Genomic DNA, 27,295 nt, shown 5'->3' on the forward strand with positions numbered 1-27,295 from the left:
TGAGAACACAGCAAAATTTGCAACTCAAGTAGCTGTAATTAGATTTTAGGTCTCAAGACAAGTAAAGCTGTCTGAGAAATCTTTCCACCCATTCCTCTATGTGTTTTCCAAGTCTAATAATATCAATGCCATCAAAATGAAACAGTCCAAACTGAATGCAAACCTGTTAGCATGCACTACTGTTATGTAAAGAGACCGACCTGGGTTGGAGTTAAGATCCATGGGGTGCAGAGGAAGACGTGCCCCCTTCTCTCCTGAAGGTTAAGAGAGCAAAAGCCACGCTGTCGCTGATGACCGCCGGCCCCCCAGTGCCACTTCTTCATCTGTTCTTGTTCTGTGCCACAGATAGATTTATCTCCTTCTCTCTCTGCTAAAACAAACTCCACTGCACTTACTACTGTCCTTCCTATTCTCCCCCTCCTTCTTTTGCTTCTCGATTCACCCCACCTCATATAACTCTTTCGCCTACAACCCTCACTGGTAAGCAAAACTTCATTTTCTTAAGTCAAAGGCAGGTCAATATGACACACCAATCAGCAGCACTTAGGCAAGGTCAGGCTAAGGCTAGTCTGTCTGCCTTTCAGGAAGCCTCTCCTCTGCATGTACAGTGCTTCTCAAAGGAGCTGAAAGAGCAGAGGAAGCATATTTCGAAAGAAGTGTAGGAGAGAGAGCGGCCGAATGAAACCGAGTGAGACAGCGAGCCGAAGGCAAGATGGTGTGTCTGCTTGTATCTGAAGGAAGTAAGAGGGGTGGGGTGGGAGCTAGTGGTGGTGGTGGTGGTGGTGGAGGGAAGGGGAGGGGGTGCATCGTAAATCAAGCAGCCCTCCCCAAAGTGGGGACCTGTAAATCTGGCGAACGAAGAGTGGGCACTCGGCCAAATGACCACTGTGCTCTATAAATACAGCCGTGCAGGGTCGGCAAGGCTGCTACTGGTGTCCAAGAAGCCCAGACACACTGGGGTTTCTCCCACTCGGAAGGTCTTTAATAACCTCCTTATCGTTTTTCAGTCTCAACCAGACTTATAGGCGAACCACACATCACTGAATGGCAGAACCTGGCCTTAGAAGGTGATTAAGTTTAAGACTGACACTACCTGTAGGATTTAACTCACAGAAGAAAAAAAAAAGGGGAAGTGGGAAGACATCTAAATATTTATCCAGAGTGAAATCAGTTTACATACCATTGGTCTGAACATTCAATTCAAGTGTCCCCATCAGACAAACATAGTAGCAGCAACTTCAGTGAAACACAGACCCAAAATATGCCCTCCTCGCTGAGACCTGGCCAACCTGATACATGTGGGGGTAGGGGTTGTGAGACGGGGGTTGCAGTACAGTGGGAGGCTGATGGAGGAGACTGGTATGTGACATGTCAAATACCGATCCCCTCAATAAGGCTGTTATGTAAGCATCCGAGCTTCCTGTCCTGTCCCTCTCAATGGCCTGAGATCTGGCCTGTTTGCAGGCCTCAGTGCATTTCCTCCAGAGGGTCTCGCTGCCGCACACCCACTCTCACACGCACAAGGAGTAATGACGCACGGACACGAGAAAGGAAGAAGAAGGCCTGGAATTCTCTTACTAGAGCACAGATGAGAATGAAGCGGATATTTCCAACAACATCTACCACATACAAAAGGTATGCAGCTTATTGTTTGGACATGCTGAATTCCTCAGTCTCCTGCGTTTTGTCACATACTTTTTGAAATCGGCAATTGAACATTTTGAAACATACAAGAACTGGTTGACATGTGAAGAATGTATAGGATCAAATAAATGTGTGTCTAACATTACAAGGTGGTGGTTTGTTCAGCTTCATTCTCAATATCTTACCATTTGTTGTCCTTCACAGCTCAGATACAAAAACCATTTACCACCACAAGCTGCTAGTTTATCATCTTTTCATCATATGACAGCTTTGTTAGGAGCTAATGGAGGACGCGTCATTAAACGGAATACCTCTCCAGTACAATATAAAAAGTCCAGAAGGCAACATTGCACGTCCACTCATCCTACACTTTATCCTCTAGTGTTGTTATTGCAGCTGCCTTTTCCCATTTAGTGGTTGATCAATCATGGCTTTATGAAAAATGGGCTTCATCATCCACAATGCAGTTTGAGTCATTATGTAGGCTCCCACAGGCTTTGGTCCCGTTACGAAAACACACAAACTGCACATTGTGTTGTTATAGAAAAACTTAAGCGGAGTGTAACCTGATCAGACTGTTGTTGAAGATACTGACGTATGAAGTCTATAAAGTCATCAATCATATTCATGTGCCCTCGCAAAGTTATAACCTCCCACTCACAAAACAAACTGCTGACTGTCAACCTGTCAAATCCTATGCGTTCACTGAGTGTCATTTATGCTTTCGTGTTATTATTCAGATCTCTCTTTTAATTGAATCAAAATGTTTACGTGCATGTGCCAAAGTGAGGGAAAACATATAGAAAGTTTGGATACACCTTCTCATTCGAGTGAATGGGAAGGTGTGTCCAAACTTTTGACTGGTACTGTATAGATATATCTTTTTAAAAGAATAACTTGGAAAAATGCTTATGGTTTTCTTGCTGAGAGTTAAATAAAAAGATCAACACCACTGTCACATTTTTCTGTTAAATTTTAAGCTACAGTCAGGAGACAGTTAGCTTAGCTTAGCATAAAGACTGGAAGTGAGGGGAAACAGCTAGCCGGGCTCTGTCCGAAGGTAACAAAATCTGCCAAATGTTACCACATTTCTTTAATCTGCACAAAAAATGTAAAAATGACATGTTTTTTACAGGAGGGCTAAGTATTTCCTGGCTGGGAACGGTGACTTCCTGGAGGATTGTCGTCACTTTAAGGTTGCCAGGCAACCAGTTGAGACTCCAGGAAGTGACAAAGAAATCGCTTGGCACATAGCCTCCCGTAAAACCACAACTGTTTCCCCGTCTCTAGTCTTTTTGCTAACCTAAGCTAACCATCTCCTGGCCGTAGCTTCACGATTAGGCAATAAAGCAAATAAGTGTAGACTATTTCCCAAAATCTTGAATGCTCCTTTTCTTATGGGCAGCTTTTCTTCCCTCAGCATTTATTTTCTTAACAACCACTGCTTCAAATGGTTCCATTGCACATTGAAAATAATCATTTGACATCTTGGACATCTCCTATAAACTGCAGATTCCATCCTACTGTCACTAACTAAACACGCTCCAGACGTTCTGCCTTAATGAACCCTGTGAAAATCCCACACAGAAGGGAGGCATCCTTGTCAGAGAGTCCAGTGAACCCTTTAACAAACCTGATCATTGGAAGTATGTGAACACTCTGCAGCTCTGGCAGACCACACTCCCACAGCACCTCCTGCAAGATACCTCAGGGAACCTAGTCAGTGACCTTTTACTAATCCACAAAGCCACGTGATCAATGATCTGTGAGAGAGTAAAAAATATGATGATTCTGCTTTGAGAACCAGCAGGAGTCTGCACTTTTAAATCCATTTGACAGTCAGGCAGAGTTTCCTTTCCAGCACCTTGTCACAAGCTCTCAGAGGAAGGGAGTTTGAGTTGTCTGCTTGAGTGCACTCTTCAACCTCCAAAATGCTCTGTTTCCACCATCTGTTAATACAATGGAGCTCCTCCTTAATTCCATGTGACATTGACAGGTCTTTTCAATCACTACACCCGAACCTTACCCACACAGCTTTCATCCTTGCCCTCTGCTTTGACATTTATGGTTTTTCTAACTATCCCAGCAACCTCTGCAAAGGAAATGTTTTCATATACACGCTGCTGCTTTTAAAGGATGCGTGCAATGTTTCTCAAACTTACACTTTCCAACTATTTCCCCAGTCAGTGTCTGCATTTTTCTAACTCTGCAATGACACACTGAGCAATAACCCGCCTTCTCCCTCTGGGATGCTGAATGGTTTTCCAGAACTCGATAGGCAACATCTAAAAATCCTCCTCCATTGCCTCCATTATCTACTCCCAACCCAAACTCCTGCTTTGGCAACTAACTGCCTGCAAATAACTTTCACAGTAAGGAGGACCAACCCGGTCCAGAAGGCCTCCTATTTTAAACTGACAGCACTCCTGGCAGCAGGGCTTTCAGCTAGTCTCCAATTAGCTGTTTCCATGACAGAGGTATTGAACAGGAAAGCTGGTGACGAACATTTTGGCATGGAGCTCTGTCTTTCTTTCCAAATTAAGTAATTTGGTTTAAATAATATGGGTGAAGTTTGGACTTGTATTGCTTGCCACAGTGTTGTAAAGCTGTGTCATGGGATCCACATCTTAGAAATGAACTTTGTGAGTCAAATGTTTTCATGGTTTATAGGAATAATGACTGAAACCCAAAAATAAGGTTGTGGAAAAGAAACAATTTCTTTAAATATCTCTAAGGAAAAAGGCATGTTTACTGTTATGTCAACACACAAATTTAGTCTTTGATTGTTCATAAATTTAGAGGCACCACTTCAGCACTGAGCTCCAAATGAACTGTCACAGTCTCAAACACAAACATCCTCCCACTGAGATCCTCCCAGGGGAAAATGTCACTAATGAAACAGGAGGGTGGCTCTGAAAAACACTCTTTTTGATGATGGATGTTGCACCAGAGGAGCACATTTTCTAGTTATTGGATTGTGGATTTAGAATATTAAAGAACTTAGATATCATTCAATATGAAATGTGGCGTATCAGGGGAGAAAAGTACAATGAACGATAAGCAAAGATAAGTTCACATTCACTACATATTTCTGTATGATATTGAATCTCAGTCATTTTTGGAAACTATTTTCTCACGTCATGCTGCCAGGACAGTGTTGGATATCCCCTTTATGTGTCTGTCTTAGATGGCCCCTTCCTCTTTGTGATCTCATGCAATAGAGCTCATAAATTCCCATATCAAGAGAACAACAACAAGGGATGTGAATCTCAGAAGCCCCATTTGAGAAATGTCAACAACAGCAGATTGTGAAGCCACAACTCCTCCAGGAGGCCATATGCCGCTGTGTCACAGACAGCAGGTTATTGACTTCGTACGCACGCTGGGAAAACACGGATGTGCATAAACATGTCAACACGCACGCACGCACACTTATACAAACATGCGCTGGGGAAGGGAGAGAGAAATGAGCGAGAGAAGTTCAGTTTTTGACCTTTTTGAAAATGTCATATCACAAAGCGGATTCGAGAGAGAAAAAGGACACATCCCATAGGCGTACAAACGGAGATAGTCGACAGTTTCATATGCAAAACAGAATCTTGTCAGTCATGCTTCTCTTCATTTTAACCACAGCGATATCCATATAATCAATTTCACTGCTTTCCCTCTTAATGCAATACTGTTGCTCATATTCATCCGAGATTTACGATGCACTAGAAGCTTTGTGGGCACTATACATCGAGCTGCTAATTAAAATCAATATATCAAAAGATGGAGTTTGAGAACACAGAGAGCTGCTGGTTTATGTCCTGTGCGTCCTGTTTGATCCAACTTGTGCATAGATTAATATACTCTGGCCATGAAAGTGAAGTGGGTGTAGGAGGAGGTGCTCTTATGTGTGTGTCAGGAGGAAATGTAATCTCTATCTTTTTAATTTATTACATCTGGGTGGGGCTCTCCCCCTCTCTCTCTCTATCTATCTAGGCTGCATGGTATTCAATAGCTGGACCTGTTGTGAAATAGTTCATTTTAAATGTATTTTTACACAATATTTTTTTCATCCATTTATTTTCTTTATAACTTTTGATATGTGATGTTGCTCTTCTACATAGACTCATTTTCCTTTGAAATCTACTCTATAGAAACTATGTAATCCTTCAATTCTTAGTGGGAAACATCCTCCAATCTCTCTGGCCTCTGGGTAGTATAATAATAATAATTTATGTTGGAATCAGTCTCTTTAACATGGCAGGACAATACACCCAACTTCTCTCTCTTGAGCTTTGCAGCCTTCACACCAATAAGCAGGAGGACATGCAACTTAAATGTTACACATATAAATATATACATAAAATTATAGTTAAAGTTCTGTAAATTATGATGAAACAACTGTATGAAATAATAGTCTTATATAATATTCTTCCTACAGGAATATATAACTTACCCAATATCGCAAAACTTAATAAGTAACATAAATTAGTACGGTAACCTTAAGTAACTGAAATAACTCAGACCTACATGTTTAAAAGACTGTGGACTGTGACAATTGTTTAGCCTGCACACTGAAGTTAGCATTAATAAAAACATTTGTGCTTTCTTCTCTTCTACACTGTAAATGAAACATGGAAAGTCAAAGATTTGGAAACTCTTACTTTTCTTTGGAACGTGGCTTAAAACAAAACTGCAGAAAAAGCTTGAAGCCTGTTCTGGGATTAAAATTATATTATCCATAACCACCATTATAAAATGTGCATAATAGGCCTACAGATAAATGTTTAAACATGAGATAATACAATTGAAATGAGCTTGAACACACACACACACACACACACACACACACACACATACACACACACACACAGGCACACACAGCTAATGCCAGCACCAGAAGTTATCCATGACTGATGTGACATGGGGGGCTATTTGAAAACCACGTCCATACATCCTGACACTGAAATGTCAGCACCACAGATTAATATACTTTCTCAAATACTCTACTGGGGCTTCCTTAACCTTAAACATGCCTAGGGTAATATTCTGAGCCTGTCATATTTTATTACCAGCAACGAACAAGTGGAATAATTGTTTAGGTTATTAAAGCCGCCCTCCGAGCTGCTTTAAATTTTTTTTTAATTCATCCATCCATCATTCCATCATCAGCTTTAGGTGCTCACAGTCTACATACCAGGTTTGCCAAGCATATAAGTAACCCCTGGCATCCTCCTTATAATGAACAATACAGTGGTCTGGGGTTAAAATTGCACATCTGTCTTCGTCCTCCAATAGTAATCTCTAGGATTAGATTGTCATTACTGTTTAATAAGAAGTCTGACTGTGGATGTAGGTAAGAAAAGCACATTCACACACTAATGTTTATTTAATTTCCAAACATCCTGTCTCTGCTGTCTAAGTCTGATTTACTCTTATTCTGCCTTGCCTGCCTGCTCATTATCACTCTTCAATCACACAAGTCACATTGTGTAAATTAGACCTGCATTTTAGTGACAAATGATTTTCATAAGTCATCGCAGGGGTCACCGAGGTGGCAACCAACCTACTGTACGCCTACTCCATCAGGCGTACGTGTCACAGTCACAGGACCATGATGGAGCATTAATCACAAACCCACTAAATCAAAAAAAATGAAATAATAAAAAAACACATTTACATATAAAACTCATTATATGTTGTAAGTGAGGATATTTGTGATAGTGTGATTTGTGTAATGTAATAATAAGACCAGGCTGTGAAGAAATGAGATAAACCAAAAAATATGAAGCTTTTCAAAAAGTAAATGTGACAAAAAGTCTTCATCAGTAGAGAGAGTCATTGTTTACAGTACATGCTTACAAATGTTCAATAATAAAACAATATTTTGCTCTATAAACCTATTTTCCAACTAAAATACCAAAAGTGTATAATACAAGCAGTTAAATTATGCTATAATGCCGCCTAGTAAATTCAATAATTCACTCATGTTTCCAGCTTTTTTATGTTAAAACAGAACAAAAGTTAATTTGAAACCCAAGTGAAACATAATAATACTTCTGCAAAACATTTCACTCATATCACCACAACTTATTTAAATGGCGACTCTGCTGTTTCATAAATCAAGTGTGAAAGAAACAAAACCCCTCGAGGATTTTTCATATTCTTCTATATTTCCTTTTGAACTTCAGCTTTGCAACATACAAAAGCAGATTACTGTAACACACAGACAAGACATTTTTTCCCAGCACTGTAATGATTTAAAAAACCACATGAGGGCACTATCAGCCTTATTTAAACAGGAGCTCTGAGGCTTTCCCATATCCTAACTTCACTACAGCATAAAATCAGCTCACACTTCACACAATGAGGAAATGACTTCACTACTATTCAATAAACTGGAGTCGAACATAATCTTTAATATTGGTAGAAGAGGAAGCTCTTCAATTATGTATTATAGACTCAGGCTTTACCCTGTAAACAGCATTTATGCTTGAGGCCATCATCTGCTCATGGCAACATGATCCCAAGGTCCTTTCATGAATGAAAGGATGGTAGCCTCTAGGGGGATAAGGTTGGAAATATTCCCATAATTCAGCAGCGGCGACCTGCTGTGGCCTGACCAGCTACTCTAGCCAGGCTACCGAGAGAGACCGAGACAAACACAGCAAAAAAAAAAAAAAAAAAACTGAGCCTGGGGCAGAGAGAGACATACTGAGCTCATACTGGTGCCGAAGCCTTGTGTTTATTAGAGCTTGAGGGAAAAGGAGCACACTGTTTCTCCATCGAAAACACAGCGGGGAATGTTTCCTGTGTTGATTCTTGTTTTATAGGAAGGGGATGATTAATCACAGTTGGACCATGGGGAGTGACATTTAACTAAAGGTATTTATGCAACTTTGACAGGTAAATAAATGAAGAAATGCCATTTTTTTTTAGATTTTGGTGAAGACAGACAGCCTTCTCTGCTTGCTCAATGTATTGAAGTCTCAAAACCCGGATCCCCATCGCTCAGAGCTACACCACACAGATGTATATAGATCATACATGACATTCTTTGGAGGATTCAACAACATCTGATAAAACTACACGCTGAACTTGAATGACAGGATGTTCTGATATGTATTCCAGATATAAAGAAGCAAGAAGCTACCTTCTGTACTCGTGGGAAGTACCAGAATTTAGAAATAGTTTGCAGGTGCATCCAAATATGGCTACACAGAAAATGTCTCAGGTCATAATCCTCAACTATAGTAGAAAACTTTTGACACCTGTATTCGTATTATTTTGTTGTTTTTCCTTCTCACTTGTGCAAGCCCCTGTGTGCTTGCACATGTTGTAACACGAAAGTGTGATTGAGGAGAACGTCAGTGGTGCTTCAAGTCTTGGTTTTGGCGAGCAAAACAAAAGCCCCAGTGTGTCTGCACCTGACAGACAGTTCAAAATAAAGACATAACCATGATTCTAGTCTAAATATTGTTGGTCATGTGGCAAATCTGCTTTTTAAAACCCCCCTTCACTTGCAGGTTCATCATCCAGATGTGGATGTGCGAAGTGAAAGAGACAAAGACAAGAGACATGAGAACAACACGAGAGAAGAACAGAACAAGTGACAGATTTGTTTGATTGTTTTCTGAGCTTTTCTGCAACTTTTTCAGCTTCTTCAAGGCACGAAGTAACAAAGACTTTCCAAAAAAGCTAAAAATACACACAATACAGAAGAGTCTCTCTGCCTGCACAGATGTCCTGATGTTGCTATACAAGCCCATGGCAGTCACCAGATACCCGGCTCGTGTTCAAACCTCATCACTGCCCTTACAAGACAACGGACATCTCTGTACAACTCCGACTTCCACCCCATTTCCCTTGCGCTTCTCAACCCCCCGAACCCTCCCCATCACTTCCCGTCTTGCCTTTCTGCCAGAGACTGTCTATGTGTTGTGTTCAAACTGCAGGGCCACATTTAGACCAGTGGAATATATGTGTTGTGTTTTCCTTTCATTTGCTCTCTCTGCTTCTCTTAGACGTCTTTATTTCTAACTCATAACAAGCCATGTTCTTGTTTTCCAGCGGTATGAGGACATGCTGGATGATGCAGAATGGGGAAAACAGTTTAGTAGTATTAGTGGCACTTTGAAGAATGCTGAAACTCTCATCGTCTCTGTTGATCCCTAATGTGTTTAAAAAATCCACAAGGACCTCGTTGTGAACATGGGGTTAGTCACATTTTAGCCCACATGTTTTGGTCTGTGTGAGTAATTTCACGGCATCTGAGACACGGCCATAATAAACCCAGCCTTTGATCATTTGAAGAGGAAAGACGGACATTGTGGTGAGCCTTCGTGTACAGAATGTGTGAAATGATAAACCGTATGTATTGGAATGACACGTTAATATTAGAAACAGTACTTAAAGGAATAGTTAGACATTTTGGGAGATACGCTTTTTTGCTTTCTTGCAGAGAACTAGATGAGAATATCAGTACCACTTTTATATTAGTCTGTCAAATAGAAAGCTACAGCCAGCAGCTGGTTAGCTTAGCTTAGCTAAGCAAAAACAAGGGTTATATGGAGGTTTTAGAGCGTTTTTAGATACAAATTAATTAGCCAGATGCGCTGGTAGGCGGGATTTGTTACCCTTGGTTACCTGTTTCCCCCCATTTCCAGTCTTTATGCTAAGCTAAGCTCAAGCTTCACCTTTAATGGACATATCGATCTTGTCTAAATATAGGTAAGACAGCGATTAAGCCTATGTGTCTTAAGATGTCAAACTATTTCCTTAATGAAAGCACCAGGAAAACTTTTTTCAATCTTTGTTTAATTCGGAAGTCTCTTGAGATACATTATCTCTTTTATAATTGAGATCTGGCCAAAATGGCAGCGTACAAAGTTACATAAAAACACATTTTAAATGACTGAATGTCATCTACATCAATTACATCCAACACAACAGAACAGGATCTGAGAAATATGAGAGAGATAAAACTTGACTGTTTAAAACAATTACATTTCTCATGAAACATTTTTTTGTGTGATGCTTGAATTCCTGATATGAAAGCAGCGTGCTTACAGTAAAATGATAAACACATACTGGGCATACTAGGTACAATGATCTGACTTTCCTTTGTTTTGACTTCAAGTTTCTATTTTTCGGACAAAAAGTCCTAACCCTCTCTCTCTGTACATACAATGCAACACATTTTATTCAAAAGGAGAAATAACATATGCCAACATAAGCACAAAACAATGAAGATGTTACATAGACAGTAATGAAAGCCTCATCAGTCAAGGATGACCTTGGTTTAAAAACAGAGATGTGAAGGTGAAGTCATTAATTATTTTGAGCAACCTACTGGTAACTGCCCCTGAGATTTGAACTTGAGCACATAATGAAGGATTTTAGGTAACAATAATCGTCCTTGTTTTTTACTAGTTTATCTCGCCTCTCATATACTAATCTATCAGAATAATGAGCACAAGTACAGATGCTACTGTACTGTACAATCAGTGTTCCCAGAATTGTAACAATACACCAAAGTGACACCATTGTTCACCATGCTAGGAGGGTTGATAGCGAAAACTGTGGTAAACAACATGGACTCATTACTGCAGAACTAAAACAATGACATGGGCTGCACAGTAAGGTTGAAACTGCTCTCCACTCCCATCATGACTTAGGACCATGAATGAGGTTTTCTTAAAAACCTCAGTTTCCAGCAAAGATAATCAAGATACGACATATGACATCCCTTAAGCTAAATCACCACTGGGCACTGGTATTTCAAATTTCCTCTCCCCTCTTTCAACATTTTTACAAAATCTAATACAGCCTGGTCCAGAAGGAAAGACACAGATGAAGACTGTTTGTTGTGGGGGTTGAGTGGAGAGCACAAACACTGAGTCTCATATCTCAAGAGAAGTTCAAATATAGTCAGTACATCACATATACTCTGTAGTTACAGTATATCTATATGTGTGTTCTGTGTACAAAATACCCTGACATTTCATATGAAGAAATGACTAAAAAAACCAAAGAAAAATTGCTGTTTGTACTGTAATACCTGGAAACAGGAACTGAGACTGAAAGCAAGCACAATGAGTCAGTAAGACATGTGATGAATTTTTCAGTCTCAAAGTACAAATGACAAGGGATGCTGCCTTGCACTTTGGTATAGATCAGATTCACACTATCCGCAAACAGAACTGCCTTAAGGAATTAAAAATATTTCATCTTCATTTTCATTTTCATCTTTATCTTTATCGTTATCTCATCTAATTCTAGTCATGTGGTTTTTTTTCCAAGTAATGCTGGGTGTGGCATTATTATGTTCCACGCACGGCTTCATTTCCCTGACAGATGAACATCGGCTCTCAACCCACAATGGTTCAGTCAGCAGCATAAACATGTTGTTCTAAAAAAACACAACTCAATTGTTTCCATTCTGGGTATTTTATGGCTGATATACAAGAAATCAAAAACAGAGAAGTGAAAATATAAAGTTTTCTTTTTTTAAAACTTCCCTTCTCGGCCTTTTATTGACACTTTTTCAGTTTTTTCCAGTGTCTATATTTATATTCTGGGGATCAGCTGGAATATCTTTGCATTATTTACAGTTCAAAAAACGTCTTATTTATCTTATACTTTGAACTTTGGCCATGTTTGGTATATATATCTGGTATATATATAGCAGTATATAAATAACAGAAAACCAGAAAAAAGCATAATATGTCCCCTTTAAAAAAATACAACCAGACAAATGAGGTTTTTGTGTAAAATATAGCCTAACTGATTAATTGAACAGCTTTTAGATCCATGTGGATGATGTCAGTCATCTTCTTGTGTTAAAGAGCCTATCCCACGACCGAGATGTCTGAAAACTCATAGGAGTCATTACCAAAGCAATACTCCCACACCTGCCTTCTCACCGTAAGATGATCAGATAACGTCAAAACATTTGGGAAAAACAATTTTTGCTCCACTTCACATGTGCTGGTATTATGCCCGACAAAAGTGTGATTTGTTTTCTCCTGTAACACAACCACTTCCAACCATGAGAACTATTAATCACAAGTTGACAAGTTGACTTTGCTTCATTTCAATGTGAGCATGGGATGGCTGCACTGAAAACTGGCCACTGAAAGTACATCAGCAGAGAACTGTTAATCCTCATCTGATGTGGAAACTATTAGATAACCAGCGAGGTTGTGAGCATCCAAAATCACCATCAAGAGTCTTTTAAACAAACCTGTGACACACCTGGACTGTTCATCTGTCAGTACTGGACAATTTCCCAAATTGGGCAACCTTTAACTGACCTTTTACTGACAAAAGTAAGAATGAACTTTCATCACTATCCATCCGCTTTTTGTATGTCCAAAGGGAGACACAATTCATGTGAGAAAATGCCTTAAATTTTTTTTTTTTCCTCTGCGGGAAAACTGTGTTGGACACACACTAGGGAAAAGATCCAAGCAAATAAAGTTAAAGTTATTGCACACATCCGGTGTTTTCTAAAGGGTTTTAGATGTATCAACTGGTGCTGGTGATGCACTCTGCAACTGCATCTTTTAACAGCTGTCCCCATTTCCCCAGCTTGTGTGGTTTAAATATCTATTCCATATATTCACATTCCTGCCATTGCTCTACCTGGGAAAATAGCCGCTATTGCCTTCTGTGTTTTCATATCTTCGTCTATGTGTTTATGTTTGAGTTTATGTGTGTGTGGTGAGCGGTTGAAATAAATGTCTGAACTTTTAAAAGGAAAATCTAAAGGTTGGTGTCATCAAAATAGCAAACGTCATCATCAGTAAATGTGTCTTTTCATTGGTTTTAATTACAGGTAAAACAAAAGGTTCTTCTTAGTGGAATAAACATATAAAGAGTGGGTGCTAGAGCTGGAAAGTAAGAGAGAAAAAACGTTGTGGGATTACCCAGTAATCCCAGTTTCGCAACATATGACTTCCCTTTTCTCTCCTTTACGCAATTAAATTTCTTTGTTATTTACAGCGTCACGTTTTCTCTTCTCTCTATCTATTTTATATAGCGCCTTCAGGGCATCTTAGAGCATCAACAATCTGATACATATTCCATGTGCTTGAATGCTGTCTCACAGCCTTTATGGCCCATCCCTCACATACTCTGTCACTCTGTTTTGAATTTTGTCACTAAAGAAGAAATGTCACAAAAACATATTTTTTTTAAAGTATAGTATGTTTTCAATTATATCTTTTAGGGTCATCTGTCTACAATTTAAACCCATCATCAGATGCACATAAAGTCCAGTCACATTGCTCCTCATACATGCAATCCCAGCAAACAGCAGGCAACACAAACATTGTAACTTCCGTAGAGAGCAGCATATATTAAATTAGTTAATGGCAAAATTGTTCTCTGGATGACTCATAGCACTCAAGACTTCATTTTGCTGCAGACGAGAGTGATCAAAACCATATGTTTTTGTTCCCGCTGTTGCCCAGTTAACAGTACTATCATCTTATCATGTATCTAGTAAAGATAAAAACAAATTAAATAGCTTTTCCTACCTGGAATGACCTCAAAAAGAAATTTCCCCCCTTCATCGCCGTTGGTTGGATGCTCTGTAACTTTGTTTCCAGGTAAGAAAATGGTTCCCTGTGGAGAATAAAAAAAAAAACAAAACAGGCCTGTCAGAATAAATCCCACACAGAGTATTTTGTTTCAGACATTTGGGACTGGATGCTGACTTAGTGACTGTCTTTTAGATTGTAAATCTGGTAAGTTATGTTCATAAATGTGTGTAAAGTATGAACATTTATGTCGAATAGATACATCAAAATGCTTTATGACACAATTTTAATGTTCCACTTTCACAGTTTCATGTTAAAATAGTGTCTGGGTTTAAGGCCACATAGTCTGCATTGGATTTATAAATGTCATATGAATAATGTACATATAACTGAACATTTGACATCTGTAACAATTTACTGCACAGATTGCACAACCTTTCCAGCTGTTCTAGTGTTTGTGCTAATGTTTGTCGAAGGAGTTTGCATTGTCATGTGTATCTGCTGGCCCAGGAGGTGGGGTATTAGGTCCCCAGGGACGAGTCTGGGTGATGGAGCTGAGCTGTTATAAAATGTGGCAAAGTGGCAGTATTATAGAGGATCGCCATCTCTCTGCCTCAGCTCTCTCCACAATGATACATCATCTGTGTGACGCTAAAGGCCAGAGATTGTCTGCTTTAAATAGCAGGAGCATCAGCAACTTTTTCCGACCTCACATCACCCTTACTGTCTGTTAAAAAGGGCTGCGGGGCTGATCTGTAAATCTAGTCTTCACAGAGCGCTGGTGTTGCATCATGAAAGACTGACACATGCCACCTGTCATCGACCGGGCCAGAGATAACATTACCGATGATGATGCAGGGTGTATAAATATTCACCTCTTATACTGCTGGACGCAGAAGGGTCACTGTGCTTGTCTGGTGGCAGTAAATCTTTGTGGGTCATACTGTATGAGGGATAGCAGTGACGGAAAGTAAATAAGTACATTTACTCAAGTACTCATGAGGTACTTGTACTTTACCATTTCCTGATACTCTCTGATACGTCCTAGAAACACATATTCCACATCGCACTCCTCTCCATACAACAGCTTATAATTACTTGTAAAACATATGATCTGCTCTTTGAATATATGCACTGTTTTAGAATAATCAATCCGACATTATATGAATATTGAATATTGTACAATATAGATGATTTATACGACTTGAAGACAATTCAGCTGCCTTATTAGTACTTTTACTTGTAATAGTATTTGCACATTGTGGTATATGCTGTCAGGGATTTTTTTTAAACCAAAAATGCAAAAAAGTTAGAGATTCTGACTTTTTTCTTAATGTTGTATGATTGTAAACTTATTATTTTTGAGTTTTACACTGATCGTCAGGCAAAACATGCGATATGAATGTATCAACTTGGACTTTAGGAAACTGAGATGGCCATTTTTCACTTTTTTATGGCAATTTTGGGACCAAACAATAGTCAACAAACAATAATAATTGGTAGATTTATTACAATAATGAGCAGTTAATAATAGTCATCAGTTGCAGCTTTATTTTTCCTGAAGTAAAGAAAAGGGTAAAGACAGGTTCTGAATACTTCTTCCACCACTGAGTTATAGACCAAATACTGGCTAAATCACACACTCAGCAATTTCATAACCCCATTCGAACCCAATTATTTTCCAAACACAAAAAAATATTGTAATGGTAAAAATTGATTAAAACACTTTATTATGTTATTTTTTCTGTCCATTCCAATGGACGGAGAATCTGAACGTGCAAAACCTCCTACAGTAAAAATGACAATACATAGTCTTAAGAGACCTTTTTCAACAAAAAACATGAGTTTATTTATATTTCAATAAAAGTTAACTCATCTCAATGAATAAAGTGATACTTTAAAATACATTGCATATATATTATGTATTATTTTAACAAACTTTCAGATCCCGCCACCATTCCAATGGACAGATTTTTCGTCTTGCGCAAAAGCTATAAATCTTTCATATATTTTGACATATATAAATATTATAACATCTCATGTTTACATTCAACACAGTTTACACACGAATCATGTACTTTAACAATATATTAAAATGTTTCTTACACTTCCTCCTTGCCTGACAGTCGGCCATGCTTGCTGAAAAAGGGCGTGTGGCTCTACTGCAGTCCACTTTAGATGATGTGGAACACTGTGATTGGCTTATAGACATCCAATCAAATAAGTTTGTGCATTTGGGTGGAGTCTGATAACAGTAATCATAGAGCTCGACATGTCAATTGGGATGGTCGGGGGATCTGAATCAGTTAAGTAATTACTGAGTAAATTACCAAGTGTTAATCCCACGGTATGAGAATTACCCAGCAGTCACTTGACCTGGTGAATAATTACTGCGTAGTTTAATATTCTTCACTTCCCTTTGCTAGCGAATAGTTTCCTTCTAATTAGGGTGGCTGTAAAATGAATTACAAGCAGTTTAAGTCAAACCAAACAACCGGTTGCTGGCCGACCCTTCATGCACTGAAACAGTGACATTTCACTTGATTACAAACTAGTGCCACAATTCAGCATATGATGGTCATTAGAGTGACCTCTATCTGGGTTAATGCTAATGCAGACAAGATGTGCATCAGTGTCAACATCAGTATTAAGGACCAACACACATGAACAGGATCAGAGGGGAGTCGGTTTCCTTCCTGCTGAGAGAGAGAGATCTTTAATGAGCCATAACTGTGACAACCAGGAAGTGGAAACCCTACCTGGGGCCCCAGATGAAGTGATTTAAAGGAGGGTTATAAAAATTGGACAGATATGCTCCAAAGTGGAGGACTGAGGCGGAGAAAGAGCCCGTTTGATGTGGTTGTCAGCAAGAGAATCTGCTTAGCTTTAATATCTCAGGATTAAAAGCGACTTTAAAGAACGTTTTTTTCGGTTAACACAGATCTTTTTTGTCATGCACATTGCACTGATCCTAAGGAAACAGGAGATGACTTCAATGAATGGGTGCGTGTGTGTGTGTAACAGACTTCATGAATGTGTGCCTTTTTGTACTAATATGTTCTTAAAAAAGAAGAAAAGGGCCTGTGTAGTTGCTCCAGTAAAACCGCAACACCATGGATATTCCTCTCCTCCGTATCTTTCCCACAGCCACACTTTACATACTGACATCCTCCCTGGTGGCCTTTTGTTTGCTGCAGACAAACCCAACCACAGACAGAGTAATATTTACCCAGCAGAAGAGTAAAGTAGCCTGGCCCAACCCAACAGAGTAAAAAAAAATAACAAAAAAGAAACTATTTTGGGGTGTTTTCTGCATTTTTATATTGTTGTTAACAAAGATGAGGTCATTTTTGGAAATGGTGCAGTGACACAAACCTTATTATCTTTTCATTTCAACGACAACTCTTCACACACACGCATATGGGACACAAAAGGCTCAGAGAAGTCTGTATGAGGGAAGCAACAGCATGAGGCTCAGTCTTGTAAGCATCAGCGCGTAGCCTGTCAGGGGGCTTTTTTCTTCTTTTTTTTTTCCAAGACTGTGGCTGAACAGTTAGTCCAGCAGTATGCTCCGAATGAAATCAAATTTGTTGAGTTCTCAGACTGCAGGCAAATGCAACAATACAGACTGTGACTCCGGCTCTGTTTATTTAATGGCATCTGCACAAGTTTGTCTGACCAGCCTGCACAAATTGCAGCAATTAAATCGAAATGTGATGTTCTTTTGGTAATAAACCCGATGTTTTATCTCAGAGAAGATGCAAGATTCAGGTTTGTTTGCAGAACTGACAGTTTTAAGGGTAAACTGTTTGTTGTTCTGATTTATAAGATTATCACTGTGTGTCTTCTGCATGGTCATATTTTCCCCATCGTGGCTGTTGTACATTAGGGCCACATTTCATCAGCATATGAAAAAGAAAAAGAGAGAAGGACGAGCCAACAATCTTTCATCCCTTTCTCTCTCTGCGTGTGTGTATTTCCATGTATACTATATGTGTGCATTTTTGCCCTCATGATTTATCCAAACAAACCATATCTTTTTCAATATGGGTCTCCTGGGAAATAAGCAGCTTGTTGGATCAACTGGCAAGTTGCCCCATAAGTAGGTCCCTATGCAGTTCGCCACCATAGCTAATCCATGAGGGCCACTTGTTGTGTTAACCTTTGGATAGGACAAGCATTTGAAATAATTAATGTGACATCTAAGTTTGTTTGGAAAACGTTAGGTGGCTCTTACTGCTTCTTGTTTGAGTTCTTGTTTCCTGAATGTCAACAACAGAGCTGGTGACTGACTGCAATTTTCCTTTAGACCTAATTAGTTTTTTGGAGACTTGGGGGCAGCAGAAACAAGCTGTAAACATAAAACTGACAATGTGAACGTAGCAAAAGGTTGCCTTTTTATACATCCAGTGCTTAAGGAGGGACATTATAATTTGTTTAGAGTCGTGTCTCTGGCCACCTGATGAATGAAGATGAATAAAGTCCAAAACTCAAACTTGGACGGTGCTTTTAGCTCTATTTTGGTCCCCACCAACTCCTGAGGGAAATATCTGGCTCTTGGCCACCAAATGCTTGACTATGTTCACCAGCTAGTCGCCAACTTTGTCTGTCTGTCGTTTGGTGCTGAGCAGTGGGTTATTATAGCTTTTCACTCATAACAACTGCCTGCTGTGGCCAAAAAAAAAAAACTATGAAAGTTGTGAGAATAAACCAAAACAGTGAAGTTGCAGACCTCAAAACCAAACCAAGATGCTATGAAGCTCCGTACATCTGAGGGGAAGTGCAGAGTCAAGTGATTATTCTCTGGTTTCTTCACTACAAGCGACTCCTTCTCACATACACATAGTCCTGTGATCCATTGTTAATGTAAAAATATTAATTAAAGCCGGTTTAAGAATAGAAATTCTCATATCACTGGAATTTCTCCCAGAGTCTGTGTCTCTAGCATGAATAAAAGTTTAATTAAGTCTGAGGTTAAAGTAAAGTGATGACCTGAGCTTGTTAAATGATGATCTGATTTGATAAAGTAGTCTAGAAATAGGACATGTGGCAAGATAATAAAATGCAGAGCCATCTATTGTGCAGAAAAAAATTGATTGCAAACAGATAAATGTTCACATTGAAGTCAATTAACCAGAAGTTATTGGTATAACAGGTCATTTAAGTGCTCATTAAACCTTGGCCAGTTGATCAGCAGCCCTTTTATCCAATAATTACTGTCCTCCAGCTTCAGTGACCTTTCAGACACAGGGAGTCAAACTCAGCAGGAGACCTGGAGACGTTACGCTTTGCCTGTGTGGACTATAGTAAGTGTGTTCGTGCATTTGTCTGTCTATGTTCTTATTCTTTCTCCTATCTGAGCCTTTACTTTTGTCTGTGCCTGCTAGAGGACCTGTTTGTTCAAGTGGCAAAGAGTTGCTAATGGTTGTTCTGCTCTGATCGCTCCACCGAGTCCATCAGTCCAATAAATGTCATCATTACTCCTCGGTTATAAAACAGGTAGCTCTGGTCCTCAGCTCTAACTGGCTGAGCCACTGTAAAATACTCAACTGTGACTGCATAACATTCACTAAAAATATTAATATGCCAGTCAAACGCAATGGGGTGGAGAAAAAAATTGAGGACTTCTCCATTAATTTTTATTTAATTGGTGGATTAACTGTGGGTGGATGATGTGAGAAATTAGATGTAATAAACCAGGAGTAGATGGCAGTCAGGAGATTGATATTAATGAAAGAGGAAAACAAGGGACTGTTTGCTGTGAGCTGTTTGCTTAAAACTTTGAGTGGCAGACAGACGTGGCAGATGTGATTTAAAACAGTAACTAAAGAAGAAATATATGTTTTTTGGCCACATAGAAGAATGGAAAAACTTCAACGCTAAGGAAACATATTACCTTACGTGGTGGTCTGTACAGTTAATACACATAAATGACCTACCACTTAGCCTATAGGTATTTTTGTTAAATTTCAGGGGAAAAATCAGTTAAAGCACAAGATGTATCATCATAAAATAAGGCTTTAATGGTGGCAGAGTATGAGAAAATCACATAATCTCTTATACTAAACAAACACAACACTGGACCTTTTAACAAATCTTTGTGTTATATGCAAGAGAAACTGCCACAGAGACCTATAAAAGCAAACAAGGACTGAAGCATGGTTCTTTGACACACACAGTAAATCCATCAAAAACCACAAGATCCCTTCAGACAAAAAAAAAAAAAAAAGAGAGAGAGTCAAGAGTGATTTATGTGCAAGTGGCTGGAAACACACGGTGTCCTGTCACTTTCTTGCAGAAATACCTGTCACTGCTGCTGCCGCTGCAGCTGTTACCGCCTGCCTGATGCAGATACCTTTTTATCTCCATCCAAAGAGAACTTATGTTACATATATAAAATTTCATACTGTTACTTCTGCCTAAACCAGAGCTGCTTTTTTGGAAAAACTACCAATAACTGCACAGCACATCAGCAGAGACACCTAAAGGAAAACCTGTCTTGCTTTAAATCTCAGTTTAGTACACCAACAATAGTTCTTACATAACTATTTATTAATATTCATGAAATATACTTTATGTATGGAGGACTATACATAATGTACATTCTCCAGATGCATTGAATAGCTCACTCAACTTCTCTGCAGTGCTGAATGTCTCTCAATGTCTTTAGTTAATCTTATTAAATACAAGAAAAAATTGTAATGTCTTTATGTAACCTTATTAAAGGAGGAGTGCTTTTTTGGCTTAATGAGCTTTAAGGATTTATCTTCTTCTAAGGCCAATAAAATACAAAACATATTCAGACTTGAAGCACCGTGTCATTGTAAGGGCATACTGCTGATCATTCTGCATACTGATGGTGATTAGGCTCGAGTTGTCCTCACTTTTCTTAAGTTGTGGTATGATTTGTGACCAGCATGATGAGAGGTTCTTATTAGGAAATATATAATTCGTCTCACACCTCAAGGCAATTTAGTTAACATGCTTCCTGTGATTTCCTGTGACTACTGCAGCATATTCAGCTGCTACTCTCAGATCCTGTATATTTGCACCTTTTAAAACTGGAGCACAGCTGCAGGAGACACTTTGGCTTGCAAAGTATACAAATAGCCCCCGACAAAACATAGGGAAGGCATATTCCAGCTCATCAACCATTTCCCAGTGAAATTAGTTTGTGTCTAGTTTAGCTGAACTCTCAGCACAGTGTAGTCACACCTTTAAAACTGGAACACAGTTGCACCAACCACAGAACAGAGAGAAAGCATATTCCCCCTCATCTTGCACTGTAGTTTGGTTATGTTGTGTCCTATACTGAATGAAGGATCAGTTACCAATATCCAAGCATCAAATAATAAATAATAGTGGACACCCTTACTGTTGCAAGTTTAAAATCACTCCACGAAGAATAAAGTGGTCCACAGTCCACAAATCAAACTTGACTGTCACAGCTTTATTAAACCAGGGAGAAAGAGAGAGATGTGTGAATTGAAACATCTCTTAGCAGACTGCATGGAGCCTTCGATGATAAACATCCTGGGCTCTTGGAATTGTAACAGGCTATCAAGATAAAAACGAAGCTTAGATATACAGTATATCTTCTGAAGTGATAATGTGATGAAGTTTAGTTCAGCTAAACCAAAGGAAATAACGACACAGATAAAAAGATAAAAAAAAAACATTTGGTAGGTTGTATGAATGGAGTACAGATCGTGTTTTTGAGCTACCAGGAAAGGCATATAGTAAATGTAAGACATAAATGTTAAATGTTTACACCTGTGTCATGTTCACATGGATGGCACTTACCCAGAAACATAGATGAGTATATGAACATACAAGCAAGAATGTGCACAGCAAATTTCATGGCAATGAATGAATGAGATATCTTGCATGTAAAGTTTAGTTTTATCTGGAGAGAGGAGATTTTGAGGACATGATGAAAGCAGGGTCCCTGCCTGGGGAGCATGTATATGGTACCCATTCATTTTCGAGATACCTTGTCATGTACCAGAGTCTTGGTCAATAAGAATATCTGTGCAGTCTATAGAGCAATAGTGGTTTTATTACACCACTTTGCAAAGTCCTGAGATTTATAGCTTTAATAAAAAAAAACTATTTTTCCAAGCTGTGGCCTGGTGAAACAAAACTCTTATAAAAAAAACATAGATGCAACAAAATCCCATAAATCTGCAGGAGTAATTTTGGACAGCATTTTGTATCAGTGGAGATGCTACTTGCATGGTCTGTTACTGTTCAGGGGACATATAATCCCTCTGCAATAGACATATCCAAAAACATCTCACATAAAAATAGGAGCAGTACTTTTGCATTGGTGTGATACTGTACAGTTACATTGCATTGACTAATCTGTGGCAGTGTGAGAAAGGAGAGAAAGGTTATTTGAAACGTTACCTATAAAGCATCTTTGGATTTAGTTAATTCCGGTACATTGTGTGTGTTTGTGTGTATGTTTAAAGTATTTGTTGTCTGCACGTATATAGTGCATTATCAATAAGTCCTTGAACCGCAGCGATCAGGGTTGAAGTAAGGCTGCATTAAAAAAAAAAAAAAAAAAAAACATCCAGAAGAGGAGACATCTTTTGTGCATTTCTGATACCTGATTCTGCTCTCAGACCTCCCTCCAGGGCGTCTGAGAGGACACAGTGGAGCGGATTATATGTGATAAACTGATACTGCTGATGCACATTTTTGTTTGACAGGTCCCTTCTGTCGCTGACTGGGGACTGACTGAGCAGTGACCTGCCACACAAAATAAGAAGCACCTACGGTTGTTTGCATATGGTAGCTTGAAATAACTTGTCAATATTTGATGCTGTTCACGTTTTTTCATTTACATGACTTGTAATTAGTAACCTCGACTAATAAACATGTATCACTATCACCACAGAGTAACTGGTGTTGTCTTGTGCCAAAAAATTGGTGCTATTTCTTTAAAGGTGCAGTGTGTGGCATATAGCGGCGAGTTTTCAGATTGCAACCATAACCACCCCTCCTCCTCTCCCTCCAAGAATATAGGAGAACCTACGGTGGCCACGAAACTTGCGAAAAATGCAAAAGGCCCACCCTAAAGCCAGTGTTTAGTTTGTCCATTCTGGGCTACTGTAGAAACATGGTGGTGCAACATGGCGGGCTCCGTGGAAGAGGACCCACTCCCTATGTAGATATAAAAGTCTCATACTAAGGTAACAAAAACACGACAATTCTTATTTTCAGTTGATTATATACTAATGAAAACATACATATGAATATTTTATTCCACTTCTGCCAATAGATCCCCCTAAATCTTACACACTGGTGCTTTAAGTTGAATCTGCGACAAAGATTTGTAGGCCATTTGGGAGCAGCGGAAACAAATTGCACAACAGTGAGATATTACCACTTTTTAAGTTAATATGGCAAGCTTTTTAGCAAACAGTTGCCTATCTACACGCTCAGCAGATACACAGTAGATTAGCATTCATTTGGAGTTGTGTTTATAGTTGAATGAATGGCTGAAAGAATTCAAGTCCAACAGGTTATTCACTCACCTTTTAGCTCGGTCTTTGGTCTCCACTAACTCCTGAGAAAAATTTCGATCTCTTAAGCTGATAAATGCTCTGCTGTCTTGACCTGATAGCCGCTAACTTTCTTCTGTTAGGTGCTGGTGCAAGTAGCACTGTTTTTCACTGAAAACAGCTGCCTGATGTGATTGAAAATGACTGATGAGAGTGAACCAAAACAGAGAGATGCCATGAAGCTCAACAAAGCTGAAGGGAATTGCGATATTGGGATAATTCTCATTCATCACTAGAAGCGACCCCTTTGACATACAAGTAGTTATTGGATCCATTGTTAATACAAAAATATTTATTATAGCTGCTTTAAGTGAGCTACAGACATTAACCACTTATTGTACTATTCTATTGTGTAGGATAATACACTGGCTAATACATCAAGGCGATGTGAAGTGAAGTATTTTAAGTCAGACAAGGTCTCTGCCCCGAGGATACCAGTCGAAACCCCTGTTGTGTGTGAAGAATTTTGATGTGATTCAACACTCAACACAGCTCCTGCACCAGCTGCGCACTCACTTCGTGTTATGAAAATGTGCTTCCCCACTTGTACAAATACCACTACACCTGCACATACCTAAAATTCATAGTTGTGCCCTGTTCCCACCTTAGGTACTAGAGATGGAAAAAGTACTCCGAGAAACAGAACTTGCAAGAACTTGTTGTCCGGCGAGAGTTGATTGACTTTTCCATCCATCAGTACAGAGCTTATTAGACATGCAGTCACCATGCAGCAGTCGCAGGGAACAGTCTCTGTATTTAGTCTGCGCACTAGGAATACTGCCAAGCAAAGCTGTGTTTGTTAATGATATATTTTTTCCCTCTGTAATGTATCGAGCTGTTAAGAAAACATCTGTGCAAAAATATTGCCGTCCAACCAAAGTAATAATGCCAGGAACAAGAGAAGGTGCAATAAATGGCTTCTAGTAAGTCACCCTTGCCAACTTATGTGATCAGATGGCATCACGCAGCCATGTTCACACACATGTATGTAGACTTAATGTGACACTTTAATGTGAATTTTGTGTTTGGATCTGTTAAAACAAGATGATGTCAGGCATGCTGTTAATGACGTATATAGAAACGTGTTCAGATAATGTCCACGTTATTGCCCACATTCCTCTGACACTCAGATACAATAGGAGTAAGATCACATCTGAGTGTGATGTGCCTCAGTGGAGCCTTAAGACCTTATGTGCTCTGCTGTTATCAGATGGTATCGGAAAAGTCACACTGACAAGACAAAAGTAACCATCGTCTGTGTTTGTCAATGTCAAAAGTGACTTCACTGACTAAAGAGTTACTGTAGCGCTGAAGGTCGGACAAATGGTGCGGTGTTAATGTTTCATCGAAACAGCCGTAAGACGACACAGTCTTGCAGTATGAATAATTACACAACTGTAGTGGCATTTTATTTACTTCTGTTAAATGCCAAGGTCAAATGGTTTCCAGCTCAAAGGGGGAAACAAAAGATTTTCAGTGCATTATTGCACTGTTGCATTATTGATTTAATGCAATTTCTCATTAAAAGCCAGCTACTTTTCTTCAGATCATTTTGTCTGAGTTCAGACATGGTCGCTTTGCGCCATGAATATTAATGACCAACTTGTAAGACCTGTTGTGACTGGAATCGTAATATCCTAATCAAATTTTAATGGCTCTTATTTCTTAATAAATTATAATAAAATGGAATTGGTTCAATGTATTCGTTCACAATTCTGCCATTCATTCATAATGTTACCTCATTTACTTCAGTGGCATACAGATAAAATGCAAAGTGGTTCGAATTACAATAATCATACCATTTCACCCACTGAATGAATATGGTCTTTGTTTATAGCGCAGGCAGATGAAATTTGAGTGTGTATGTGTGTGTCTGTGTGTTTGTGTCTAAGAATGTGAGTGAGTACATGCATGCTTGTGCGTGCATACATCTCCATGGACAAGTAAGGGCAGGCAGATGGCATGTTGACGCTATAAGCCCACACGTGCCATACCCATGCTTTTCTGTGACCTTTCACCTCCATCTGACTCCCATTCTTCAGATTCCACACGTTGCTCAGAGAGGTTTGGCCTGACTGTATAGGGCACCAATAACAACATGGTCCCTTGTAGTGACAATAATAATACAGTCTCACTATTAGTGTTATCTACAAACATCAGAATTTCTGTGAGTGGCCGCACTTGAGAACAAAACCTCATCCATTTAGTTATAAAGTATTAATTTTGTGTCCTGTTCTTGGGACCAATGTAGTTTGTATGTTTGTGCACTTTTGATGTACAGTATGCGTACTATCCAATGTGTATTGCACATACAAACACACAAAAAATGGACACGACTTTATGTCTTTTTTTTTTTGTTGTTGTGTTCTTTGTCTTTTGCTGTGTCTGAAATCACTTCATTCATTCATTCTCTACTTACAAAAAGTCTACATGACAAACCTACACGACAAAATATACTACTGCCTTCCAAAAGGACACATATAGTATGAGCATTTTCTGATCTGGTGTCCCTATTGGCAGGATGACAGCATTTGTCAGTGCTTTCCAAAAAAAAAAACAACAACATTACAAAAATGATTTATATTAGAGTTTTCTGATCTAAGGTTAAGGTTTGTGTACATTGAGGCAACGAAAACTACTTGGTTATGATTAGGGAAAGATTGTGGTTGAGGTTAAAAGAAACCAACGCTGACCATTGGTAGGAAAGGGGATGAAGACCATGTACTGTAAATTGGACACTTTGTCTGCTCAACCATCCACCTGCATTCACATTCATGGTCCCCAGTTGTTGAATCTTACTGATTTTGGTCATCCCCTGACTTTTCCTCTTGTACTACCATGAGGTTTTTGGATTTTAGTGAAATTACTCTACAAAAGTTGGATGAATTGCCATGAAATATATACAGATATCTATTCTTCTCAGAGGATGAGCCCTAATGACTTTGTTCATTTCCTGACTTTTCCTTTGATGCCACCATGAGGTTTGACATTTGCGGCTTTGAGTGAAATGTCTCCTAAAACTATGGAAAGGAATGCCATGAAATTTATTAGACATTCTCCCTCAGGATGAATCATAAAAACTTTAGTGAGACAGCCCTTTCCTTTGGCACTACATTTTCTCAACCGTAGAACTTCCGTATTCCTTCGCATGTCATGACGCAGATCAGCTGTTTGGGTCAGAAAGTGCTGCTGTGGCGTAATACAGTGCGCTGCACTGCTGCTGGCCCCGTTCACAGCAGTACATTCTGTGCCTGTGCTCTTGCCTGCTTCTCCAAACTGGGGGGGTTGCCGACCCCCATCCACTGCAGGTGATACACTGATTATGGATGACTACCTCATACAACCCCACTTAAAAAAAATCCAAATTTAAACTATCCCTTTAACAGCTGATCTAAATACGGCTTCAGACTCCTTCTTTATATGCTCAAGGCTCAGGACAGGGAATTTTAACTCCACTGCACACACTCACAAGTTAAGAGATGTTTCTATATGCATTTGTGTATTTGTGGCTGTGTTTTCCCTAATCTTGAACATCAGTGTTAGAGG

The 27,295-nt window shown here is 39.2% G+C and overlaps 1 protein-coding gene across 5 annotated transcripts in view; it reads right to left on the reverse strand.

The window, feature by feature from the left end:
• Positions 1-27,295, reverse strand: part of arhgap24 (Rho GTPase activating protein 24) — a 72,504-nt gene that overhangs the window by 30,297 nt on the left and 14,912 nt on the right. For 2 of the 5 annotated variants that reach the window (XM_044333643.1, XM_044333650.1), the window contains exon 3: positions 14,175-14,262. In XM_044333643.1, the coding sequence (XP_044189578.1) occupies positions 14,175-14,262 (88 nt within the window). Of the gene's footprint in view, positions 1-200; positions 713-14,174; positions 14,263-15,052; positions 15,121-16,283; positions 16,303-27,295 lie in introns of those variants that run through there. The other 3 variants (XM_044333651.1, XM_044333648.1, XM_044333647.1) reach the window with 3 other exon arrangements.

The sequence above is a fragment of the Thunnus albacares genome, chromosome 18 (genome assembly GCF_914725855.1).
Source record: "Thunnus albacares chromosome 18, fThuAlb1.1, whole genome shotgun sequence".
Taxonomy (NCBI): domain Eukaryota; kingdom Metazoa; phylum Chordata; class Actinopteri; order Scombriformes; family Scombridae; genus Thunnus; species Thunnus albacares.